The 23224-nt window shown below is 35.8% G+C and overlaps 3 protein-coding genes across 3 annotated transcripts in view; all 3 read left to right on the plus strand.

Moving 5' to 3' along the window:
• LOC143444912 (zinc metalloproteinase nas-36-like) overlaps positions 1–11146 on the plus strand; it is a 32131-nt gene extending 20985 nt beyond the window's left edge. Inside the window, exons 10-20 of the mRNA XM_076943705.1 lie at positions 1265–1507; positions 2445–2577; positions 2988–3086; positions 3407–3436; positions 7701–7795; positions 8252–8412; positions 8545–8678; positions 9021–9118; positions 9207–9327; positions 9894–10079; positions 10705–11146. Coding sequence (XP_076799820.1) covers positions 1265–1507; positions 2445–2577; positions 2988–3086; positions 3407–3436; positions 7701–7795; positions 8252–8412; positions 8545–8678; positions 9021–9118; positions 9207–9327; positions 9894–10079; positions 10705–10897 — 1493 coding nt within the window. The 3' untranslated portion in view covers positions 10898–11146. The remainder of the gene's footprint in view (positions 1–1264; positions 1508–2444; positions 2578–2987; positions 3087–3406; positions 3437–7700; positions 7796–8251; positions 8413–8544; positions 8679–9020; positions 9119–9206; positions 9328–9893; positions 10080–10704) is intronic.
• LOC143446795 (uncharacterized) lies at positions 4615–5686 on the plus strand. The gene is made up of 2 exons (XM_076946599.1): positions 4615–5262; positions 5343–5686. Exons 1-2 carry the CDS (start codon positions 4941–4943, stop codon positions 5684–5686), a joined length of 666 nt encoding a protein of 221 aa, XP_076802714.1. The 5' UTR covers positions 4615–4940.
• A 5600-nt stretch (positions 11147–16746) lies between the features above and the next one.
• LOC143445557 (solute carrier family 2, facilitated glucose transporter member 1-like) lies at positions 16747–23191 on the plus strand. Its single transcript, XM_076944739.1, has 10 exons — positions 16747–16902; positions 17076–17207; positions 17344–17611; positions 17754–17875; positions 19173–19346; positions 20256–20397; positions 20803–20936; positions 21060–21220; positions 22459–22603; positions 22684–23191. The coding sequence occupies exons 1-10, from the start codon at positions 16825–16827 to the stop codon at positions 22885–22887; spliced, it is 1560 nt and encodes a 519-aa protein (XP_076800854.1). The 5' UTR covers positions 16747–16824; the 3' UTR covers positions 22888–23191.
• The last annotated feature ends 33 nt before the right edge of the window (positions 23192–23224 follow it).

Raw genomic sequence — 23224 nt, forward strand, 5'->3', positions numbered from 1 at the left:
AAGTCAAGATTAAACATTTTGGTAAAAATGTTTCTCTAATTTTCTAACACAATTGTATCTAATGAAACTGAAATGAGAAACATAAGATGATTGAGGGAAAGGTGAAAAGAGGAAGACCAAAGAAAACATGGGAAGAGACGGTGAAGGATGATATGAAAAGGAAAGGTTTAAAGATCGAGGATGCCATCGACAGGGGAAAGTGGAGGCGTCGCTGCAGACAACTGGTTGACCCTGAATTTGTTTCGGGATGAAGACCAGGCCTGAACAACAGGCGAATGGAAGATGATGAAACTGAAATGAGAGATCTAAAACTTTTTAGGACCATTAGCTATGATAATTCCTACGTTTCCAACAGCACCAGCTACACTGGCCTCTTATTGCTCTGACTAGGTTTTTTAAAATGGTAGGTTCAAATTCAGCATAATTGCAGCGTTGAATATGGTTAACGCAGTGGTACCCAGAGGGTATCTCACTGCTGACAGTTGAGGAGGTGCAAGTGAGACGAAGGAGTTTCAGAATGAATACGATTCTACTTCTAAATCAGAGAGAGAAAGTTATTTTTATCATGTTTTCATTGTTCCATTTGATGCTCGATTTTACCAGTTCTGCTTTCTTACCATGTTTTTATAATTCATTTTTGTTATGTCTGCTTGGGCTCGCAATCTGAGACCAGGTCTTGTCCACTTTCAAGTTTTTGGTTTTCCCATTTGGTGGTTGTGTTGGCCCATTTGCTGGTCCTGCAGAACCAGACGATGGTGGAAGAATGGAAAAGGAGAATAGGAGCAGCGCATGGTTGCTGAAATCACTTCTTTCTACTTGTTCTTCTAGTTTTTTTTTTCTGAAGGAAACAGTACTCTTATGTGGCAATTTTCTATGCTGTTTTGTTATTTAGTGACACAGCTTGTATTCTGTGGATTAAAGTATCTTAAATTTTGCCAACAATTTTGACGCAAAGAATATACTTAATGTTAATTATTAATTACTTTATATGCTAAACTAAAAAAAACGGATACAAGTTTTTAAAGTTAGACTTCTTTCCTAAAAGTAACTTTCAATGAGAGCTTAAGTATATCAGTCATTTGGGGAAGATTTGAAAATGATTCCAACCTTAAATCTTTCTCCGATTTTTGGATTTTATTTAACACTACTTAAAAGATAACTTTTCAACTTGAAATTGCTAGTTTAGTGATCTGCTATTTACTATGTATTACAGATTGCTTTCTATCAATTTTTTTTTCAAATATATTTGTAATTTATATTGCAGATGGAGTCTATAATTATCGTAAAATAAAAGAAGAAAAAGTAGTAGATCTTGGATTTGAATATGACTTTGACTCATTGATGCATTACACCAGCCATACTTTTGCCTTGCCTAACAAATTAGCTTTTGTCAAAAAAAGTGATGGAGAGCCTTTGCTTAGGAACGATATATATCCGCCATCTGATACTGATATAGCAGAATTGCATGCTTTGTATAAATGTCAAGCGACTGAAGTTCGCCGAGGTGGTGAGTTATTTATGGATTTTGCATACCAGTATTTGTAAAGTCAATCAATTGTATTTTCATAAATTAAAAACTTTCTAAAAATTCTTGTAACTGGATGTGGCATTTTTTAAACTGGGTAAGTTCGATTTCAATTTGGTAAATAGTAATATCAATAACCAAGTTTTAACCAACCAAATTTTAATTCCATTTGCATGCATGTTATAATTGACTTCTGTGGTGTTTAACAATGATTCAGATATATGATCTGGGTTTTATGTCATTCAATGGCTGAGTATTTTTTCCGTTGCAGCAGTGTTTTAAATGTAGCGACTTTCTGAACAAGGATCTAGCAGATTTAGGTGCGATACTAGAGTTTTAGAATGTACAGAAGGTTGTACATTTACAATAAGCAAAACTTTTAAAACTTGATCAACATTATGATTTTGCTTAAATCAATGTCCATGCAATCAGAAAAATATTCCTGAAGGATGTATTTGTATGCAGTCAGACCTCACTTATCCAAAGCCCAAAAACCCGGAACCCTTGCTATTCGAAATAAAACTGTAAGAAATGGATTTCTTTCCATGTTTCAGAAGCCTTGCTGTCCGACTGGCACAGCTGTTTAGAAAGGATTGCCAAATCATAGAAAAAACACCTACTAATCCAGATTAAAACGAATGTTACATATTTATGTGTCGATTTTTCATACTTGTCAGTTGTCACATATCCATGTTTGTTTTAGGCATAATTTTTGACCAACTTTACTTGAATTAATCATTTTGGGCGCAGTCAGATCTTCAATACAGTTATTTTCGCGTCTTAATCAACTATTGTAATCCTAAATGCATGCTACCTTACGGAAGTTGATTTGAAAACAGATTGGTCCAGATTAATGTAGTCTGACTGTACTTCATACATAAATTATATATGCATGTACAATTGTTATGTTGTGTATAAGGTTTCTGGGCCGAATGGTCAAGCTGGAGTGGATGTACACATCGATGTGGATTGGGTTATCACAGCCGCTATCGAAAATGTCTGGCAGAAGATGGAAAATATGCATTTGGATGTCCTGGTTGGGGTGTAGATGCGTAAGTGATTTTATTCCAAGTGACAACAGTGCAGTATTATAATTTTTATTTTGATAACTTCATTAGTGTGTCACTTAAGCTGAGGACAAGATGTTTTTAACTTGCTCTATTTCACATATCACTAGATATTTATTTAGAAAACAGTTTTACGCTCTGTTTGAAAAAGTTTCAAGAAAAACATTGAATTAAAAATTTAACAGTAAAATAAGTAAATACGTAAACCATAGTCTTTAAAAGCCCAGCAATGTTGTTACAAAAGAATGGTTATAAATCAAGATCTTATCGTCTCATTTTAGTAGTATAACTTTAAAGGAGTAAATGAAGTAATGGCAAACATTGACTTGACAATCATGATATCCACATGAACTAAGTGCCATAAACTTGCTTCATTGGTATTGTTTTATATGTAGCAAGTCTTGTCAATCATCAAGGTGCGAAGGTACTTTCTTAGATTGGGGACCTTGGGCACCATGCTCGAAGTCATGCAATGATGCTGGTATAACTTATCGGCAAGTTATCTTTGTTTTTTTTGTTTTATTTTTACTAAGTTATTTTTTGCAAGTTTTATAGTTACTAGTTACTAGTTAATTTAAGTAAAAGTTCACACAACTTTCATACATTTGATTTTTACAATGATATTTAATGATATAATTAATGACAAAAAATTTCTGCCTGTTTTTTGCTTTGTAGCTGTAGTAGTAGCATTAACACAAAAAGTTGTGTCAGATAATATTAAAAACTAATTAAGCAGATAAAAACTCACTTGACCTGGTGATAGGAAAAGTGATCGGAGTTGCTTTCAAGAATAAAAAGAATCATTTGCATTGAGAATTCTCATTGGAATTAAACAATTTGTTAGGTTAGGTGGGTGTAATTTCAGTATAGTTAGATTAAACTAGGGATGGGACAAAATAAAAATTACAAAACTACTTAGAAATCTTATCCAGTTGACAATGAATTGTCAGTGAGCTGTGGTAGAGATTAGATGGTCTTGTTTAATTTAAACGGAATTATGAACAGGTCTCATGCTTGTGAGGTGTAGACAGTTTTGCGAAGCATGTTGTACATTTTTTCAAAATACCAAGTGCTTGTACTGAATACATTTTCTCTATCATGTTTAGTCGGTACCGGTACTTGGTACTTTTAGGTGATTGTTACAGGCTTTTGAAAAACGTGGTTCTCAAAAGTTCATTTTTAATTATATTTTGCTACCAACATTTAGAGCTGTAGAATAATCAAACTAGATAATTTCTAGAACTTAAATAGAAATCTATTTTTTGAAATTGCACTTAACAAATGCTGTACTTACGAAACTCACTCGCTTCAGACATTGATTATTTATAATTTATAGTCCTTCATAAGAATATACATAAGTTTTTATACTCGCACTATTTAAACCAGAGTGGTCCAAGCCTATGAGCATGAAGAGCCACTTAAAGTTTGAGGAAAACATTGCGGGCTGCAAATGGGTTAACTCTAATGTTAGCAAAGGGCTGAGTTTACTTAGTTATAATCAACTTGATGCTTTGCTGCACGACTAATAACACACTCCTTGGATCTTTCTCCATGTTTGTGACTGTACTTGGAAAATAATTGCAAATAAAAAATGGTGTCTTTAGATGAAGTAACAGGTTTGGACTAGAGATGTGAGTGAGAAAAGAAAACAAATTTGTTGAAACCATGCAATTGTCTTTAACGTACAATTCAATCACAACTAGAGAGCGATAAAGCAAAAATGCATTTATTTGATGGAGTAACTGCGGGTTATCCTATTGGTCCCACATTAACCAATTTTTAGCTTATATTGAAAGCAAATAATAATAATTAAATACAAGACAATTGGTGTTACAATTAAGGTTTTCTGATGACATCTTTGTTGTTTTCATAAATGGGCCCATAAATTTTTCAACGCATTAAACCAATAACATTTTAATCTAAAATTTACCAAGGAACTAGTGACTGAATATCTAGATTTCTTTTTTGTTAAATATGTTTGCGGATTTATTAATTATGTCCCTCCTGCTTACATATTTACATCGATTACACTGTGCTGCGTTAATTTTTAGGTTAATAAAGTATTGACGGTTCTTAGTGTACTTTTTGATGCTGAATCCAAAACTGTTATCCGTTTTCTTCAATCAGGTCTAGTTTTTTGGCAAATTGCGTTTGAAATTTTTGACAACTTCAGCTTTCAGCGTTTGCGATTGAGATTTGTGGTGTCATAAAAATGATTTAGTTTTTGAATTAAGTTTTGATGAAACTTCAGTGACATCACAATGAGAAGAACATAACGAATACACCTGGTGCTTGAAAAGTTAAACATCTGAACTTGTTTTTACAGGCTAGTTTAGTGTGCAGTTTAGATGATTTGTTTTTACAGTACAATGAGAAAGTGCAAAAATGATCCAGACAGGTTCTGTTACATATGTGGCAAGGTCACCCTGCGCAGTCGCCAAGCAAAAATTACGCAGTTTGTTAAAAAAGCATATTATGCGTATTTTGGAGTAAAACTAGGCGATCAGGACAAGGCATTTGCTCCGCACATATGTTGTAGAGCATGCGTTGAAAACTTGAGATTATGGAGCCTAAAGAAAATAAAGAGCCTTCCTTTCGGTATTCCTATGGTATGGAGAGAAGGAAAAGACCATGTCACTGATTGTTATTTTTGCATGACCAACTTACAAGGTATGCTGATACTTGCACTGTATGGAGGCATTTTCATTAATTGCTTGATTTAAGAGTAAAAGTGTTCTTTTTCATTTTAGGAATAAACCGGAAGAACAAACAACATGTGAAGTACCCTGATGTTCCTTCAGCCATGAAACCAGTACCACATGGCCCTGGTATTCCTGTTCCAGAACCACCTGGAGAAATAAGTGAAATGGAGTGTTGTTCATCTGCAGCGAGCAAAGCAAGTGAACAAGACACATGGGATGCAGAGCAAAGTACAAGCCAACCGAAGCCTCTTACACAGCTTGAGCTGAATGACCTAACCCGAGATTTAAATCTCACCAAAGAATCCGCTCAGCTCCTAGGATCACGACTACGTGAGAACAACTTGCTAGCTCCATGCACCACATATTTCTGGTATCGGTATGAAGATAAATAGTTTAGAAAATATTTCAATTATGACGAAGACCATTCCCTAGATGATGTCAAGATGTTTCAGGATTAATATCAGCTTTGGGCATAGTATACAGTTCGGCAGAATGGCGATTGTTTTTGGACTCATCTGTAAAGAGTTTGAAGGTAGTATTACTACACAATGGCAATAAGATTGGTTCTGTTCCTGTTGGACATTCAGTGAAGCTCACTGAATGCTATGAAGACATGAAATACCTTTTGAAATCTCTTCAGTATAGCCAACACAAATGGAAAATATGTGGTGACTTAAAAATGATTTCAATACTTCTTGGGTTACAGGCCGGTTACACTAAACATCCATGTTTTTTGTGTCTGTGGGACTCGAGGGCTGATGATCGCCACTACACACAAATTAGCTGGCTACCCAGAACAAGTTTTACACCTGGTTTTAAAAATGTCAAATTTGCTTACTTAGTTGATCCACAAAATATTCTTTTGCCACCTCTCCACATTAAACTTGGTCTCATGAAAAACTATACCAAAGCACTTGATAAAGATGGCCCAACCTTCAAGTTCTTACAAATGAAATTTCCCCGCATCTCTGAAGCGAAGCTACGAGCAGGAGTCTTTGATGGGCCATAGATCCGTGAGCTGATGAAAGACGAAGGTTTTACTGCACACATGAGTGCAGTAGAAAAAAGAGCATGGACAGGATTTCGAGCAGTAATTTCAAACTTCCTTGGAAAGCATAGAATCCCTGATTATGAAGCACAGGTTAAAGAGCTGCTTGAAAGTTTTCAATCCCTTGGAGCCCGGATGTCTGTGAAAATGCACTTTCTGAGTTCGCATTTAGATTACTTTCCTGACAACTGTGGTGACTACAGCGAAGAACAGGGAGAGAGATTCCACCAAGACCTTCGCCATATGGAAGAAAGGTACCAAGGATGCTGGGATGTAAACATGCTTGCAGATTACTGTTGGTGCTTAAAAAGAGATCTTCCCAACACCACACATAGAAGAAAATCTTTGAAGCAACACTTTTTGTCAGCATAAATCATTTGTATTTATATTGTTATTGCATTTAATGTCGTAATATCATCATGTGCCGCACAACGCTTTCTGTGTTAAGCTATTTTGAACACTTCGTTTTTATTTCACACATTGATGTTTGCAAGTATTTCACATTTAAAACACATTTGTGATGTTAAGTGTTTACGTGTCTATAATGTAACATATTAACTTCTACTTTTAGGTTGAGCGCCGTTGAACAAAATTATGTGTTAGGAAGCTTTCTTGGTTAGTTGTAAGTGCCTTTATTTCAACTGTGTCATTATATTTTTGTAGTATTTAAAATGGCTGTCATTGCAAAAACCTTACATTCAAATAAAAATACCATCTTGCGAAAATTGACAACATGCATGACCAATTAAGCTACCCCAGAAATTAGTTTCTTTGTGCACAATAACGACCAAAGCTAGCATAATTAAATATGTGATAGAAAAAAAACTTGACCTGATTGAAAAAAACTGGTTGCATTTTTGAGTTCAGCGCAAAAAATCGATTCAGAAACAGTTAAAACATCTTTGACCTATGAAAAAAAATTTTCAAACGCAGCACAGTGTTATGATTGTTTTACACATAACAGGAAATTTATGTTTGTCATTAACATATCTTTATATTGCAAATAAAAATATGTAAGCGTTTGTTTGTTTAACATTTGTTTAACTATCGTATGTTTTCTTAATTATATAGGCCGCAGTTTATATGTGCTCTTTGCTCATTTTTTTGATAAGACCACTTGCAATACTAGATTGCATGATTCGGCCAAAATAATTTGATTCTTTTTCCAAAAATATCGCTTCGGACCAAATACAAAAAATATGATTTTGTACACCCCTAATTCTTTTCTCCAGTATACTTACTTACAACTCTTTTTTGATATAAAATTAACCTTTTTTTGAATTTGCTTACTTTTATTTTTCATTTACATATTAGCTGTATATTGTTGGACCCAATAAGATATTATTATTTTACAACAGAATCAGAGACTGTGATCCTGTTGATACTTGTCTTGATCATGTCCAACTGTACTTTCAGTCATCAAGCTGTAATGACGATATTGATTGTAATAACGGTAAAGTACCTCGATGGGAAATTATTTGTTTTATATAATGTAAACATTGTTGAATATTGTCTGAAAGGTATGCCAGCGATTACTTATAAGGAGATGTGCTTGTCAAACACAGTTTTAATTTCTTTCTTTTTTTGTTTTGTGGTGTGAAATTACTAAACTAAAACACTATCACAAGTTTCTAATTTCCGCATAGGCTTTTAAAAAAAATTTGGACATACCTTGATTATATACTTTGGCGTCTAAAATATAAACAGATTCGTTTGACAGCCAAGACTAAAAGTTAAGGGTTAAACTTACTCATTTAAACAACAATTCTTGAAGGCAGTTTTAACTGTACATTCCAGTTCATAAAATCAATTCAAGTTTTCATAAAAATATCAATTTTTGAATAAAATGAAAAATGAACTGAATAAATGAAAAATGAACTCCTGAAAAATCCGTCTTGAATTTGTTTAGAAATTGAGATAACAAGCTCATGGCAAACGTGGTCCCATTGGGAACTTTGCGCTAGAAATTTTGGAGATTGTATACCAGGATCTAAGAAAAGAAGAACCCGGGCTTGCTTGACAAATCTTTTGCAACAGTCTCAAGACTGTCCACCAGATGAATTTGGCTCAGTGAGTGATATATTTAATCCTAATGCTTTGTAGCACAGGGTTTACAGTAAGATATGAAAAATTAATAAGATTTCCTTTAACAAAGAATATGTTTTGTGCTACAGATGCTTATTTTGCTTCCTTTGTTTTTAGGTAAGTCCAACTGGCTTACAAATTCAGGAGTTTGACTGCATATGTACAAACCCTTTTCTTGAGGGACAAGGTAACTGGACTGCGTGGGGAGAGTGGTCAAGCTGTACAGCAACATGCCTTGGGTCAAGAACTAGGTTTGCTGTTTTGCCATTCAGTTTTGCCCTACTTTATAGTTAACAGTTTCACAGATTTAAAAATCATAAATAAATCAAAACATTTTGGGCCTGAACTCGTCAGCGGGTAAGAAAAATTTTGGAAATGCACTTTCCCGACTCAGCAGATTTAAAAGCATAATTGAAATGCAGTCTTCGATCCAGTTGCAGTTCTTTGATTTAAGTTGCTTGCCTTAATTTACTAATACAGTAGTCTCATTTTTAATTTGAATTACAACCAAGATAAGAAAAGTATTCTTGTGAAATCGAAACGCTTGTTTACTGGTCCTGCATACAAAGATGGTTTGTCTTTGTTGTTTTCAGAATTAGAAGCTGTAATACCACAATTGCTAAAGAATGCCTCATTGGTGAACCAACGCAAACAGAGGAGTGTGGAAAACAGGAATGTGATGAAGTAACAGGTCAAAATATAGTAAACTTCACTTTCACTATTTTAGCACTTGTATATATTTCTTTATTGTCACATGCTTTTCTGTACATGAAACACAGGTTATTTTGGAAACGGCTTAGTGTCTGATGCAAAAGTTTGTCTTTATGGAAAATTAATATCTGGATATTTGAATAATGATAGAAGGAAAGATCTTCTTTGCCACTATGAAGATGGTTGGGTGTAAGTGGGCATAAAAGTTGCATTAATGACTACTGCTTATGTCAGGGGTAGGGAAAATCTTCTTAGTCGATGGCCGAATTTCAGTTATCTGGGTTAGGTCGCAACTCTTAAATAAAATATTTTTTAGAGGCAAGCAATTGGTCAAAGGGTCACAGAAACCTGTTAAAAAGGACGCACTTTTATCCACCCCTGATTTTAGTTACATACGATTATTAATTTTTTATGTTCATTATGATATTCATTGGTAAAATAGAGTAGAGCAACTGGGAATCGAACCCAGCTTGCATATTTATGAGACGGGCACACTAACCTCTTCAGCCCCAACCGACAAATATTTAAATATTGTTTAGTTGCAGAAAACTTAGTTTTATGGTTTAAATTATTCCCTATATATGATCAAGATGCACAAACAATGTGATGTGATGCCGTTGTCACGTCATGTCACTTTACAACTAGTTTTATTACAACTCCATAGTATTGACACTGTAAGCGAGCAAAAGGCTGCTGTAGAATTTCCATTACCGGAATTTTAATGTTTCTGCTGCAAGTAAAAACGTTTATTTTAGGCGTCTGTACTTTGCTTCTCCCGATGGTAGGTACCCTAGTGTTTCATGGGAAGGAAAAACTGTGTTCTGCAAATTTTCGGAAAATATGAAATTGAATTATTTAAAGCTGCAAGAGTCATATGAGTATGTGGCTGATCTTAACGGTGATGGCATGGACGACTTACTGTGTCATTTGAAAAAAAGAAGGTATATAGTATTTGTTTTTTTAGTTTAGCGAAAGGAGTTTAACAGCAAAACACTGTGAACTGTTGAAAGTGTTGTAGTGTGGAAGTTGTAGGCAAATGAAATAATGTTTTGTTTTTACTGAGGCGCCCTGAAGTCGCTAACACCTTCGCTGGATTGTATCAGCATAGGCACTTTGTTGTTACTTCACTTCCACTGGGATAAAACTCATTTCTAGACCGTTCAAAAACAAAAAAACAGAGAAAAGTTATACTGAACAAATGGTAAACTGAAAACTTAAACTGACCATTCGTAGCCGACACGACAAGCAAGTAACAGTACACCAGTACGTTGTTGTTCACCAGTACACGACCACTGAACAGGAACAAGCATCGTTATTGCCTTGTCTATAGGGATTACAGCGGGAGATCCCGCTGGTTTCGAACTAAGGCTGAGAATTTAGCCGATTTTTTAATCGTTAGCCAGATGACATTAGCCGGCAGTTAGCTGCTATAGTCGCTAATTGTCATGTCCCATTGTTACCTGATAATTATTATTAAGAAATGTCATGAACTCTGATGTATTAGCAACTCATGTCAGTTTATCAGCGAAACAAAGCGTTTATCAGCTATTTTTTATTGGGTTGCAGTTTTTACGTGGTGCTGTTTAACAAGGGTGGAAGATTCGAAAGTAAACATGATTGGCTACGAACGAGACACTTTTGTAATGGTGGTCCGGACATATTGGCTGTCCATGACATAAACGGCGATCTTAAAGCCGACTTAATATGTGGTGATCATCGAAATGGATTCAAAGAAATACTCTTGAATACTTATAACTAAGAACAATTAATGAGAATTGGAATTCGACTTGTGAACAAATGCCCCGTATTGGAGCCAGAGAAGTTGACAGTGCTACACTCTGTTAAATAGCTTAGTCAAATGTATGATTGGCACGCAAATATGTTGTTGTTTGTTTATTTTTATTTTCTCGTTTTGATAGCTGCTCACAGTTTTTTATTATTTGGTTCTGCACATTGCTGTAGTAATTGTTCTCCAGGAAAAGGCAAATAAATACTGGTGTCGATTTCATTACTGTTTGAATTAAAAATTTACAGTTTACCAATACATTGCAGAATAAAAATGGGTAATCTTGTATAGATTGCGCAGTCATCAGTACTGTGGTAATAAAGGAAAGTTAACAAATCGAGAATTTAAGCCCTTGCGATGAAAATGTTACTTTATAATTTTTTTTTGTAAACAATTAAATTTTTAACGCATGCCATATAATTATTTTTGCTTTGTGAATTTCGGTTTGGAGCGCCACGTCTTCGAATTACTTTCAAAAATCGACATCTGTGACCTGTCTTCATCCAGAAAAGTGGGTGGCCACGGCATTGCGTCCACATGGGATTGCATCCAAAAGGGATTGAACCAAAAGTAAATTGCACACACACGGAATCAGAAGTGTACCTAGGGTTTTCAGTGCCCGGAGACAGAGGCAGTAGGCTACTTGCTCCCCCGCTCTAATCAAAATAAATGAGAAAAACGAACTCCGAAGGAGCAAACTGTAATGGAATTTGCTTACTTTCCGTGTTTGACCATACCTACCAATTACAATCCAATTCCATTTACCCTATCTGCTAAATGTTACTTTTGGACAAGAATTAAGTCTAAAGATTTTTAAACTGCTGCTGTATGTGGTTCAAAGAAAACACAAGACAGGTGAACGATACCAAAGGTCATCGTTAGATCAATGCTTTTATAATACTATTATAAGGCATTGATTAGATGTCGCAATTAAACTATTTGACTTTACTCGACTTTTTATTCCCCAATACAGTATAGGCTACTCGATTTTAGGCGTACTTAATCAAATAACGCATCTGAAAAATAAGAATAACAATTAATTGTTTTCGAAATCGTAATTACACATTCTTATTGCATAAAGTTTTGATCGATTTTTACTATTTACACAGAAAATAAAAACCAAGGGATTAAATTTGCACAATATACAACAGAAAATTGTTTGATTACATAATAGGCTATGATCACATTTTTTTTATTTGCAAAATAAAACTAAAGTCAAGGAAACTAACGACCGCACTCACAATAAACCGAGAGTCGGAAAAGCAAATTCTAATGTCCATTCCATTTAAGGTTATGAGTGAGAATTTTGTTTGATTTGATCGCCAGCGTTTTTTCTGACCTCTCAACATTACTTACAAAATTTTCAAATTTCTGCATGAACGGTAGTTTTTTAGCAAACTTTGCCCGGTTATATCACAAATACCGCACGTCAATCACAATGAAAAAACAGTTAGGTAAACAGAAGTCACTGTCATTTTGATCAATACCAAAAAATAATTGCAAAGTTTTATTATAAATTATTGGGTAACGAGCATAACCAGCCAGAAACATTTTCCCAAAACTCGAGAATAAATTTACTGTTACAAAACATGTGCGGTTGTAATAATGCCGCCGTAATAATACTATAGGCTAACTTAAATGCAGTATTGGTTGTTTTCATGATCACATTGGAGATCATAGATAGGTTATGGAGTATAACAAATTGGTGCTATGTAACGGCTAGCTGCTAGCATCTCACCAAACGGCAACCAATATCAATTTTGAAATATCGTCCTAACTTGTAGCCTACATGGTAGAGTAAGCAATTTTATTATCGTTTTAACAATATTTCATTAATTATTTATTAATATAGGCTAAATTTAAATCAAAATTTTTTTATATTCGGCTAAACAATCAAGCGCCTAAACACGGGAAAGATAGGTTAATTAAATGAAAGGCAGCCCAAAGCAAAAAAACGTAACGTTATAACAAAAGTTTTCCAATTAGCATAACCCCTTAAAACGGCAAACAGCGACTTTTTTTTTTTAAATGGATTATTTATTTTTTTCTTAAAACAAACAATTTTCTATTTTTTTTTAAATGTTTAGTGCAAAAGGGCTCAAGCTAACGTAGACCAAAAGTTTAGTGAAAAATCTTCCCAGGAGATTGGACATCTCCTATAGCCTACTGTGTAGCAAAATATCAACTGGTTGTGAATTGGGTTCACACATGGTTTGACTAATTAGCACAAAGTGGTTGTACAATGTAGATCTTGTGATAAATCAAAGTGACCAGGCAGGTTTGGTCATTTGTAAAGATAAAAATATTTTTAAAATAAAAAACTTTCTACCGTTATAAATATAATTGAAACGGGATAAATATAAATAAAGGTGATATAAAGCTTTCTACCTTTCAAATCTGTTCGGTTTTAAGCAAACTAACCTACTGCTATTAGTGGAAAATACAGAACGCTTCTTCCATGTTCATGAAGATTTAGCTGCGAACAAGCATCAACCTTACATGTGAAGAGACCCTTTTGACTTAAGAGGGTTTCTTAACTTAATTTACCGGTTGAATTATTTGACTCTATTGTTGCGTGCGGTTAGAATACTCTCACATTTGTCGGCGGAAAGGTTTTAATATTACAACAGAAACAGCTCACAAGAAAAGGTGTTTATTATAGGTGCTGTACACTTTCTCAATAATACGAATAACCAAAAACATAAGTAATACTACTGCTTATAAGATGTCTATTGAGTTGCAATCACCATGGCCAGCTTAGACAACTCATCTGTTGATTTCTATGATTCACTCGGCTAACTCTGCTCGCTGGTAGAAGTTCGAGCTTATGAAACGATCAAAGGATGGGAGTTAAAATGTTCGACATAAAAAACACAGCAAGTCGTAGCAGGTGCAGCGTACGAAACAATATTTTGACAATGTGATATATATATAGCTAAAGGCTTAAAGCTGATACATTGGGACATAGATATATAATTAATTAATCTATGTTAAGGTTCAGAAGCGGGCATTCCCAATAAAGACTTTTTATCAGCATAGATGCTGGAAAACAACCTGGGAACGTATTAAAAGGAGTGTTCACACGAAGTTATTCAAAGCAAGTTTCCAAATATCAATCGACAGTTGAAGTGTTTATTAAAAGACAATTTCATAAACTTCAACCAATAACTAGAAAACACTTTTGCAAGAAATGATGTAATGATATTAAAACATACTACCCAGGTCGCTGCACATGCAGTCTTGAACGTAAGCCGCACTATTTTTTTACAGATAGAAGAAAATTTTCATACAGCCGGGAAGAAATGTGCCTTTTATTTCCACCATAATTACTGTAATCAGGATGATTTCGACTTAAACCTAACTGACTGATACCTGTGGTATTTTTCTTTTATTTATTTTTCTCGTCTTCTATGTGGGAGACGACAAATTGTGCTGACGTAGGTGGTCGCAAACATGTTAGCAGTTAATGACAATAATTTTTACAAATTTGACAAGCAAATGTGACAAGGCCTTCAGGTCAAAAACGTGCATTGCGGACCAATATGAGAACGTAAAAAAGTTATTAAGCGTCAGAACGGTCACCAAACCTAAATTGCAAAACATATAATTTAAACACGTTTAATATTAAACAAAATTTAAGCTGGTAGTTTGGCAGAAAATAAACGTTATTTCACCGTCAACATGGAACCGACATGTGTGTCTGGATGGAAGAAAAAAAACCCACTAAAATGAACTCCATCCATGGGATCTGAACGGCGACAGGCCACCCTTTATAAATACATAATTAATACATTAATATACAATACATTAATTTATTAATAAAGGGAAGCATTCTTCGATGCTAGCATTAATATATCAATCCTTTGGGGTGACTTTGCTGGGTGACTGCTTCCTGCAGTCAACGGTGAAAACTGGACGAGTAAACACAAGTTGCCAAAATGCGGTTGTGCTGTGACGATATCTACTTCGTCAGCAAAAAAAGAAAAAAGAATCACGGCTTCGTTTTGTCGGTCACGCGAGAGAGAGCGACACCGTAAACAAGTGAATAGAACTGGTATAAGCCGAGATGAGCAACTGGTTAAATAGCATTTGTCCACGTAGAGAGGATTAGTCAGGCACAGATGTGTAGATGTGTGCTGTAGCAAAAAAAATATTCCAACGACAGTATTGCTACTCAATTGTGACAAACTATGTAGGATTTCAAAGGCAACCAGAATCAAGTTTGCTTCACGAGAATAAAATATTTATTACGCTGTCGCAGTGTTGCTTGTCGAAAAAGCAACTCTAGGGATTTGATTCATCACAGCAGATCGCTTACTTTGTCTACTACCATACGAGATCTACAAACGAATATAGGTCAACCGGAACGGAACTCGTTGTAGAGTAGGTATAAGCTGAGAAGGGACGGTACTATGATCGTTTAACTGGTTTCTGACGGAAAATGGTGAATTACACCTGCAATTTATTCTTTACGTAGCGTTGTGTTTCAGCGCAATATCCGCAGGGGCCGTTTTCATTAATACCTCCATTATAAGAAGTATTTTATTGCCAATTACTAATAATTGTCATCTCCAGAAGCTATAAACCAATGGCAGCTTTTATTGTACCGGCAAAAAATTACATTCAGAGTTTTTTCTTACTTAAATAAGCGTTTATAGCAACCCTGGATCAGCTCTTTAAACAGCGGTCTGTACAGAGGCAAATGACCACTGGGTCAGCAAACTGCACTATACGCTAAATGTAAAAAGTGAATAAACCAGGGTCGGTTTGAACGGTTTAAAACATTTCGTATAATTTGCCGGTGATAAAGTCGCTTTGTTTATAAACTACGGCAATACTCTTAATAGGTGGTCACACAACGCTTTGCTGTGTGTTAGTGTATATATATTGAATAAAATTCAGTGAGTAATTGCTGTTGCTTACAAGTAAAATCTTGTTTAATGGATGTCGCTGCGAAAGCCCCGAAATGTAAACAAGTACACGTGGAAGTGTGAATGGCGGGCGAACAATGCCCACTTTTCTGAAAGTTTGTATACTGTTCGCTCATTGTATTTAGGCCTTTAGGGTGTATTTTACTCCTGTCTCTGCATGCGCAAGCTGTTTAGCCTGACAACAAAGGAAACTCACGGCAGTTTCCGCACTCAGCGCTTGACCTAGAATACATTTACTGGTATGTAGATTAGAGCAACCGGCATGATTTCAAGTGGGAGAAACGCACAAGAAGTCATCGTTGGGCGATGGAATGTTGTACGAAAATACGATGCGCAACAGACCATGACTGTGAATAAAGACAGCCCAGTGGTTGAGAGTCTCAACTTGAGACTGTTTGCAATGAAAGTGCTATGTTTCCTGGGAACATGAAAAAAATGTAGCGTTGGTCATACCGTATAATACCGTACTCTAGACACAAACATATCTAATTCTAAGCACCACGCATGATAAAACGTAAGCATGACTCGAAAACCTATAACGCAATGCGATCTGTGCTGACCAATCGAGCATCAGGTGTTTGCATATAAAAATGACCTACTTACTTCATGATTGTCTTAACGGCATTGACTACGCTCATGCTTTGTACCATGCTATGACTGGCGATCAAACGAGCTTACTACATAATTTATCGGTCACATGCAGTTCCTGTTCTTTCCTGCTGGTTTTATGCTGTCGCATTCTCGCTCTCAGTTTTGGTTACCGCTGACAAGTTAGTTGTATGTTGGACAAAATGCCAGCTGGTCCTGTTGATATTTTTGCCTTTAAACGTATTTCCTTGTACCGCCTTATTTGCGGAATAAGTATTGGTTGTTTCAATGTTTGTCGGATCGAACAAATATTGAAATTATATTACCTGTATTTTTTAAAAAGCAGTTGTTGTAGTGCCGTGTAAAAATTTATGCTGGTAAATGGCAGAAACAAACGGAGAAACGGCTGCTGCCGCACGCTTGTTAAAGAAAGATGAAACATCTTCAGCGCCGCTGCAGGTATTCTAAAGCTATTTATCTGTGTTTTAAACAAAAATTATTTACCTCTAAAGTTAAAAATTATATGCTATTTTTGCTGAGAACAAATTAGATATATGCTTATTAGATACAATAAGAAAATAAAGGTAATCGCTGTTTGCAGCATATTCATTGAATGTTAATGATTTTTACAGAACTCAAATTTCTGCATGTACGCGTTGTTGGTGTCAGTGTCATCTGTAATGATGTCCACCGGCATAGCTGTCGGTGCCTTAAATGCTTTAATGACAGGCGTTCTGCAAGATTTTTACAATACTACCTATAGTGTAAGTTTAACAGCTGTATGTTGTAAACAATAAGCTCATGCCACTGCTATTTCTTGCCCCGCCCCTGACCGACTTCTCTTGAATTACGATAAATAATGCCTGTTAGTTAAGTTTAACTTTTTAAATTGTTGTTTAGGATAGGTATGGCGAAACCATGAATAAAGAAACTTGGGATCTTAATCTTGCCCTGACAGTGTCCATGATGCTTGCTGGAGGATTTGTCGGCGCTCTTTCCATCCGTTTTATCCTCGCCTGCTTAAGTCGCAAGCAGTCTATGATTGTTATGAATATGACCAACATCGCTTCCGTGCTGCTAATAGTGGTCGGTGGTCGGTTGATTCCTTCCTATGAGGCTATGATTGTCGGCCGTTTCATTATGGGACTTGCCAGCGGATTTGGGATGAGTTGAGTGAACCAAATCCTAAGAACTCAGTTAAACTTTGTTTTATCTTTGCTACAATAGGTTTAACAGTTATTACCGAAAAAGACCAAATTCTAGTAAAGGCGAATGATGATATGAAGTTGAATGCTGTGATTCTTTTTCAGATTTGATTCCTATCGTGGTAGCCGAGATTTGCAGCTTTTCCCGACAACCTTTTTATTTGAGTTTAATTGGACTTAATTTGTCATTCGGTGGTGTTGTCGGCCTAGTTTTGGGTTTTGCCAAGGCAAGTGTTGTAATTTGTCGTCTTAGTACATAGCCTTTGGGTTTACTCAGTTAAAACGTGGATTATGTAAATCATGTTAAAATTTCTGAATAGGTGCGGGACAAAGCGATACAAAATTAAATGAGCTTAACCGCATTTCATGATAAAATCGGCACCGCTTTTATGTTAACGATGACAAGTGTTAGGAGAGTCATGCAAGCTCCTAGGGCTTGGGCTCATACCATTAAATAAGAATTTTGTCGCGCAGAAATCAATGTTTGCCGTTAATGATAAAATTAACCAGGTCAACTAAGAACATTAGTATTAAAATTTCTAAACAGTTACTCGGTTGTTATTGTTGTAAACGCAATCCTTTGATAAATAAATTATTAAGTCTTTAACAACCCGGCAAAAGCTGTAATCGCTTGCCCAAATCCTGCTTGGAATTTTCGCTGAGAGACTCCTTGTTATATATCTTACAACTTGATGTTTTGCTGACAATGGCAGCATACCAGCATGCTGTCACTTCATTATGTTTTCGGTCAGAAGAGTTCGTAGCGCACGATTAGTCGCGACCTCGCTTGAACCAGCCATTTGCGTCATTATTTGTTTGTATGTTTGAATGATCTTTATCCATTATTATTGGTGAACTTATACAGTAGGTTATGGTTAAAAACAAAAGTGCTTGGTAACACTTTAATGTTCCTGCGGAAGAACAATTAGCAAGTATTCTTTGTCGAAACGGAAATGATATTGGTATCTAGTCCATGAGAATGGTTTAATGGGCTTGTTAAAGTACCCTTCTCATGTCTCAAATTTTGTTCACTATGGTTAATGACCCGTGAAATTTCACGGGGTGCATGACCCAACCGTTTATTTTGATCGTTATTCATCTGCAATTTCTGTTTTCAAACTTGTTAAGAGGCCCACAAGTATTGAGAAAATAAAAGCTTGATTCAATGACAAACCGTAAGTAGGTGAATAATAAAGTTTCGCCAAAGCGGTTTGATTTCTATTGTCCAAATAGCTATGCTCATTTACCTCACACTTCAAACTAATTTAGTCCCGTTTGTTTTTAAAAAGAGTACTTATTTTCTAAAAAGCAGATTGTGTCAAATTTCACTCTCAAGTCCAGTTAAAAATGTTGCGATTGGTTTTCTAGAAAAATATTTATTGTTATCAATTTTGTAGGATTAGTGAAGTTTAGAGGATATTCTGAGGTATATATACAAGAAAAGCTTTGTGCCTTTTCCACGAAAAGGACATTGTTTGTATGAATGACCGATGCTAAAAATATTGTGTTTATCACAATTTTCAGGTCCTGGGGACAAAAGAATTATGGCCATATCTGCTCTCTGTTTCCGCCCTTCCGTCTTTGATTTACCTTGTGTCGTCGCCATGGTTACCCGAGTCCCCGTCTTACCTTCTGCGTAATGGAAAAAGAGAGTCCGCATTTAAAACTCTTAAAAAACTTCGTGCAAGTCCCAAAAATGTAAGTACGAAAACCGAACTCTGTATACATATGTGCCAAACGTTATTTACGATAATTGCTGATTTTTTTGTCCACCATCATCGCGATGTAAGCGGATTGTGTGTCGTTATCACCATAATTACGGTCATAGGTTGCCTTTTCTGTTGGTTGTTTCAAGCCACTGCTATAGCTATGTTGCTGTTTAATGGATTTAGTGGCTGATAGACTTTGCTCCGTAATGTTGTTTTTTGCAAAATGTTAGCCACGAAAAAAATTTGAAATTTATTCTTGCTTTGTCGTAGGCAAACATGTTGTCAATATAATTATAGAAAAAGTCGCACAGAGCTTCAAAAACTATAGTTTATCGATCTTACCCTATTATAACAGTTTTCGTCTATAAATTAATAAGTAAATAACAGTAACTGAGTCGGGGCTTATGCAGGTCAATGGTGGGAAAACCAGTGACTGTTGTAAATTACCTTGTAACTCTTTATCATCCACTTGTGCCACACAAAACCTTTATCGGTGATGACAAGAAACAAAAGATAAGGACATGGGAATTTTTGCACAAGTTGATATTACTGTTCCTCAAAACGGTCCAACAGTTTATCTGTTTTGTGTCGTTTCTTTTATCTTGTCATATACTGCGTTGATCTGATCAATTTACTTTCACTCATTAATGAACTCTGACTCATCGTCGGTTTGTAATGTCATACGCCATATACATCACATTAATGTTTTCTACGAAGTGGCCTATTTCTTTTGTGTGTATGGTTCCAGGCAGTGTGATGTTATCGATGTTGTCCAATGTGATGTTATCGACTAGGAATGTTTTCAACCACCTGCGTTCAAACTATGATGCATGACGCGCTTGGCAACATATGGCGCGTTGAATATAGTCTGGTGTGTAATGCAATATTTCCGTTACAGGAAGAAATTGATCGGGATTTGAATGCAATTGACGCCTTTCATAAATCGGCAGGTGCGGCACAACAAATTTCTCTTTCGGAAATATTCCGGAGCAAAAGATACGTCAGACAATTGATTTTGGTGATCGTGGTTTTCATTCAAGGTTGGTTGTGAACAAAACACCATTTGTTGGTGTTGTTGCATGTTAAAATATAGGTGGTGAGCGATGGCTACAGCGAAACGTTAACCCTTGCCGTTTTGCTGGTCACTATTTCGCCGAAAGAATTTTACTTATTTGAGTATCCTACTGATTTAAGCATAATGTAAATCCTACATAATGTAAAAATAACGACAAGCAATTTAAGTCCTACTACCGTCTGACCTAACTTCGTACAATAATATGTAACTTATTTTTGGCAAATATCCTACTTTTATCATTCTTTCAATTGGTGAAAAATCGCTTCGTCGTCGTTATTATATTTCAGTGGATATGCTATAGAAAATACTTGAATACTTATTACAGACAAAAGTTAATTAAAAATACTTTTTACGAATCTTCAAATTAAAGCACAATTGTGTGGAATCAACGGTGTCGGTATGTACACGAATATGATATTTATCGAAGCCGGCTTTCAAGGCGATCAAGCAACTACAGCATCAACAATCGTGTACATTGTGCAACTCGTAGTTGCGTTTGTTGGAGTGAGTATGTAATTGCGGTTACGGTATAAAGATGAGATTGCCTTTATCCACGCTACAGTCTGTTGCAGATGGTAATTATTAAACAGAGCACGGTTTAATGGGCAATATTTTTGCAATTAACAGTCAGCAGCGATTGATCGTTTCGGGCCAAAACGACTCAACATCATATCAAGCGCATGCATGGCTGCATCGCTTTTTGTCCTCACTGTATCCTGGGGTACGGTCACTACCGTACCGTGGATGTCATACGTCATCGTTGCCGCTGTATCGATTTATGTTTTGACGTAAGTAAACTCTGTCGATATTTCTTGTGTCGCTATACTGAACAATGTTATTTTTTAAGGCAATGAAATCTTGGATTCAAACCCAGAATTTGCAAAAACAACATCTAATCCGTCATTTAGCTGAGATCTAGAAATTTGTTATACTAAAACAGAACTTCGTTTTCGTTTTTACGAAAAAGTCTATGATTGTAATCAGCGTGGTCCAACTGCAGGCCCGCGAGCACCGATTTTTTGGCCCGCGAACTGATAGTCAGCTTTGATAGTCGCTATTGTCGAGGAAAAACCTCGACCGCAGATGTTACATTGATCAGCATTTAATAGCTAAATTTTGAACTATTCTAATTTCAGTTCTAATATCAATGTCACATTGTTCTTCAGTTCTAATTTCACATTTCTTCAGTTCTAATTTAAAAACATTGGCCCGCAAGATAAAAAAATATTTTGATTTTGGCCCGCGATGAAAAGAAGTTGGACCACGCTGATTGTAATTGTTGTTAAAAATTGATATTTTAGTTTTCACCAATAGGTTATATAGGTAAGATTGCGCGAGTCACGTTTAAAGATAAATAAAATTAATTGCTTATGAACATGAAGAGATTACCGTATACCGTTAGCACAAATTTGAATTGCGCTGTTCAGGTGTTTGTCTAAAATCCTTAGGTTTAATGCCATTCTCTGTTTGACTTACTTGTTTATCGAATGATAAAATGGAGACAGCCTTTCCCGGTAGAACCGTGATCATAAAATTGACTTTGTGAAGTGGTAAATATTAGAACGTGACCAGTATGCCTGTAATGCTGATTTGTTATCATACTATGCAACCTGATAAACAAAATATTTCTTGGAAAAAGATTCGCGAAGTTTAATACTAAAGTGGGAATTAATCAATTAATTCTTCATTTACTTGGAACTGATATTATTAGGTCATGGGGAATTTGGTTTTGTTTAGGACTGTAGATGCTGATTGTTTGAAAGAAACGAAAATCGGATAGAGGGCAGTCTCTACTCTGTGTATAGAGACGTTTGATTATTTTTATTTGCCGGTGCCAAAAAATATTGTTATTTAAATTACAGTGTAAACTCCATTTAGATCTACTTTATAATATAACAGCGCGTTGAGCTAGAAGGGATGTATAGAAAACGAAAATTGTCATTATTCTGTGCATGGATGTTTCACTACAGTATAATCGAACGTTATATACTTCGACAAAATGATAACTGCATATTTATATATTTAGGTGGGCTGGTGGTGAAAACGTTGCTTTATTCCCGATGCTGGGCGCTTTTACAAATGGGCTCAACCGAGAGACATTCTATTTGTTCGGTGGCGGAATATTCTGGATTTTTTCTTGGCTTGTCAGCTTCATCACGCCTTACTTTATAGTAAGTCTTACGAACGTATTTCAGGATTCTTATTGTGTATTTTGTGTCTGCATCCTATGATTGAATATTTTTTTACACAGGCTTGGATGAACTTTTACGCGTTTCTACCATTCGCCTTCCTCAATGTCTTTTTCCTTGGGTACGTCCTGATTTTCATCCCGGAAACCCGAGGAAAAACTACTGCGGAAATTGAAAAATTCGTCCAAAGTGGGCAAACCAACTTTAACTTACGAAACTCGAAAGCGACAACGACCACAAGCGAAGCAGAAACTCTTCCGTTATGATTGCAACTTATGTATTGAACAGTGTCCAAGAATACTTTACAAGTTCCTTGCGGCATTTAATGAAGCTCCGTCCAGTGTGCTGCCTTTCCGCGATTTGAAGGGTGTTTGGTTGAACATTGCCAAATCTCTTCGTTTTAACGTGGTACTAATCAATCCTGTCCCATGCCTTACTTGGTGCAGCTGCAATTTTTACTGAGGTGTTAATGTAACGAATCGCTCGCTCTCTACTGCTAGTGTTGAACATGTTTTAGTGGTTGCATTCTACGCAGCAAGCATTTTACCAGTAAACAAAACGGAAGTTTCACTCAGATTTAGCTGCAGCCGCAAAGAACAATCG

The sequence above is a fragment of the Clavelina lepadiformis genome, chromosome 2 (assembly GCF_947623445.1).
Source record: "Clavelina lepadiformis chromosome 2, kaClaLepa1.1, whole genome shotgun sequence".
Taxonomy (NCBI): Eukaryota; Metazoa; Chordata; class Ascidiacea; order Aplousobranchia; family Clavelinidae; genus Clavelina; species Clavelina lepadiformis.